Genomic DNA, 2,456 nt, shown 5'->3' on the forward strand with positions numbered 1-2,456 from the left:
CTGCGGAGCAATGATGCATATTGCAAAGTAACGACACACATTGTAGAGTACAAAATACTTTATTGAGTGACGAAGTTTCTTGTATACATAATAACTTAATATTTTAAATACCATGCAATGACGTATCTCAAACACATTTTGCTTTCGATCGTCGAACAAAAAATCTTTTTATATATGGACATTATACTCGATGAAACCTTCTAACATTTTTTTCGGTCGTGGGATAAAGATTTATCTTCGTACTTAAAAACTCATAATGAATCATTTTAACTAAGCTATGCCACTTGAATTTTTCTAGGTAAAACTTTTTGATGTCTCATTTAGTTCTTTTTTATTATCTGTATGTGTGCTGGATGTCACACAATGCTAAAACATTAAATTATTATGCTATCACCGTAAACTTTTTGACACACAAAAGTTATGTATTCCCCATATTTAATTGCAACCTCCAACTACATTAAATACTACTTCAGTATATCTATAAAAATACATATTATTATTCAAACCAAATTTCCATGTATTATTATATTTATTATTATTTAAGATACTTTCAAGCTGAATTAATTCACAAAAATCAACTCTTATTTTTGTTTGTGATTCCTATTTTTTAAGTTCAATAAAAAGTACATATTTTATATATTTGTTTTGCTAGCAATAATATAAATAAGCTTATAATATTTTTTATGTGATATGTAAATATAGAAATTAAATGTTTATTATATAAATACATAATAATTATAATAATTATGCATGTAAATGAATAAAAAGGGTATTTATATATATACCACCAAAATCCTATATATTTACATATCTAACATTTAAACTTTAATTTTAACATTTATGTCATCCAAAATTTTCATTTCACATAAAAAAATTTTAATATTGAAAAATCTAAAAATTAAAATACGACTTTTCATTTATAAATAAGATTATATATATGTAAAAATTAAATTTGAGGGTTAAGATATGTAAATACATAATAATTGAAGGGTATGTATGTAAATCTCCTAATAACAAAAAAATTGCAGGGCTAAATTCTCGGCGATAAAACCTCGGACACCGTCGCTTGTCCGCTCCTCGGCCGAGTCCGCGACATCGGCACCTCGAAGGATCGTCGACCTCCGGTGCACTGCGAATTCGGCTAATAAAGGGGAGCTAGGGTTTGCGGTTCTAGGGATTTGCCGCCGAGATGTCGAAGCTAATGCCGAACTTGGATCAGCAGAGCACCAAGGTGCTCAATCTGACTGTGCTCCAGAGGATCGATCCCTATGTAGAGGAGATCTTGATGACCGCCGCACACGTCACTTTCTACGAATTTAACATCGAGGCTAATCGATGGGTACGCAATATGAACTATTTCTTTTTTTTACGCTCTTCTCTTTGGGGCGAGAGTTTTCCGTTTGATACTTGATTAAAATCTTCTTGTTGTAGAGTCGGAAGGACGTCGAAGGCTCTCTATTTGTTGTAAAGAGGTAGCTGGATCTGTCGATTACTTTTTTTTATTGAGTATTTCATCTTTGCTTATCGTAATTTGTCATGCTTACTATAAATTTTGGTTTTTTTTTTCTTTTTTGGACTTTTGTTTCGGTGTGTATGTTTATTCTATGGCAGTTTTTTCTTATTGGAAGTTTTTTTTTTTTTTTTATCGCAATTTTGCTGCATTGAAGTTATTTTGCGGGAAGTGATTATGTTCTTTCTGTTCATTTTGTTGCATCTCTGCAGAAATACCCAGCCTAGGTTTCAGTTCATTGTGATGAACCGACGCAACACAGGTACGGCGTTTGAACGGTAACATTGCTTTAGTTTGAAGTGGTTTTGAATGTCAGCACATGTTAATTTTTTGGACATAATTTTTTCTAAGTTAGTAATTTGTAGAAGAGATGCTTACTTTATCCTGACATGTGTTATTGATTTGTTGTGGCATTGAGACTCTTGCATATGATGATAATTATCTTTAGTCTTTATGTTGAGTGCCTTATTATTATTATTTTAATAATCTCAATATAAATGGTTGTTAGCGTGCATGTCTACTGGGCTATTTGTTCAGAGGTTATTGTAGCTAGTATTAATGTTATTTCAGTAATTCATAACCTTATTTTTGACAACTCATGACAAAAAGATTATGGAACCTTTCAGTGCATTTATTTTCGCGTAGAATATTTGATTTTCAATTATGAGATCTTGAATAATAAAAAAAAAAACTGACTGTTTAGATGAAGTCTAATAGGAACCCAAAACCTTCATCAATTGTTTAAACTCAAAAAATCCAGTCAATTATTTCAATTTTTAAACAAAGTTTTTTTCTGGACTGGTTCCTTACAGCCCAACCCTACTTTATATGAAATGGCTGAAATGTGTTTTACTGTAGCCCAACCCTACTTTATATGAAATGGCTGAAATTTGTTTATCGTTATAGTCTAATATTGGCACGTGCCATATAGTTCTCTGAAAGGTTC

At 31.2% G+C, this 2,456-nt stretch overlaps 1 protein-coding gene across 1 annotated transcript; it reads left to right on the forward strand.

The window, feature by feature from the left end:
• Positions 1-1,059: 1,059 nt before the first annotated feature.
• On the forward strand, positions 1,060-1,788 carry LOC110039070 (mRNA-decapping enzyme-like protein; the record flags this gene model as incomplete). The annotated part of the gene is made up of 3 exons (XM_020744017.1): positions 1,060-1,339; positions 1,432-1,472; positions 1,723-1,788. Coding segments are annotated over exons 1-3 (257 nt in total), but the record flags the coding sequence as incomplete, so codon positions are not given.
• Between the last annotated feature and the right edge of the window lie 668 nt (positions 1,789-2,456).

This window comes from Phalaenopsis equestris, unplaced genomic scaffold, assembly GCF_001263595.1.
Source record: "Phalaenopsis equestris unplaced genomic scaffold, ASM126359v1 Scaffold235068, whole genome shotgun sequence".
Lineage (NCBI taxonomy): Eukaryota > Viridiplantae > Streptophyta > Magnoliopsida > Asparagales > Orchidaceae > Phalaenopsis > Phalaenopsis equestris.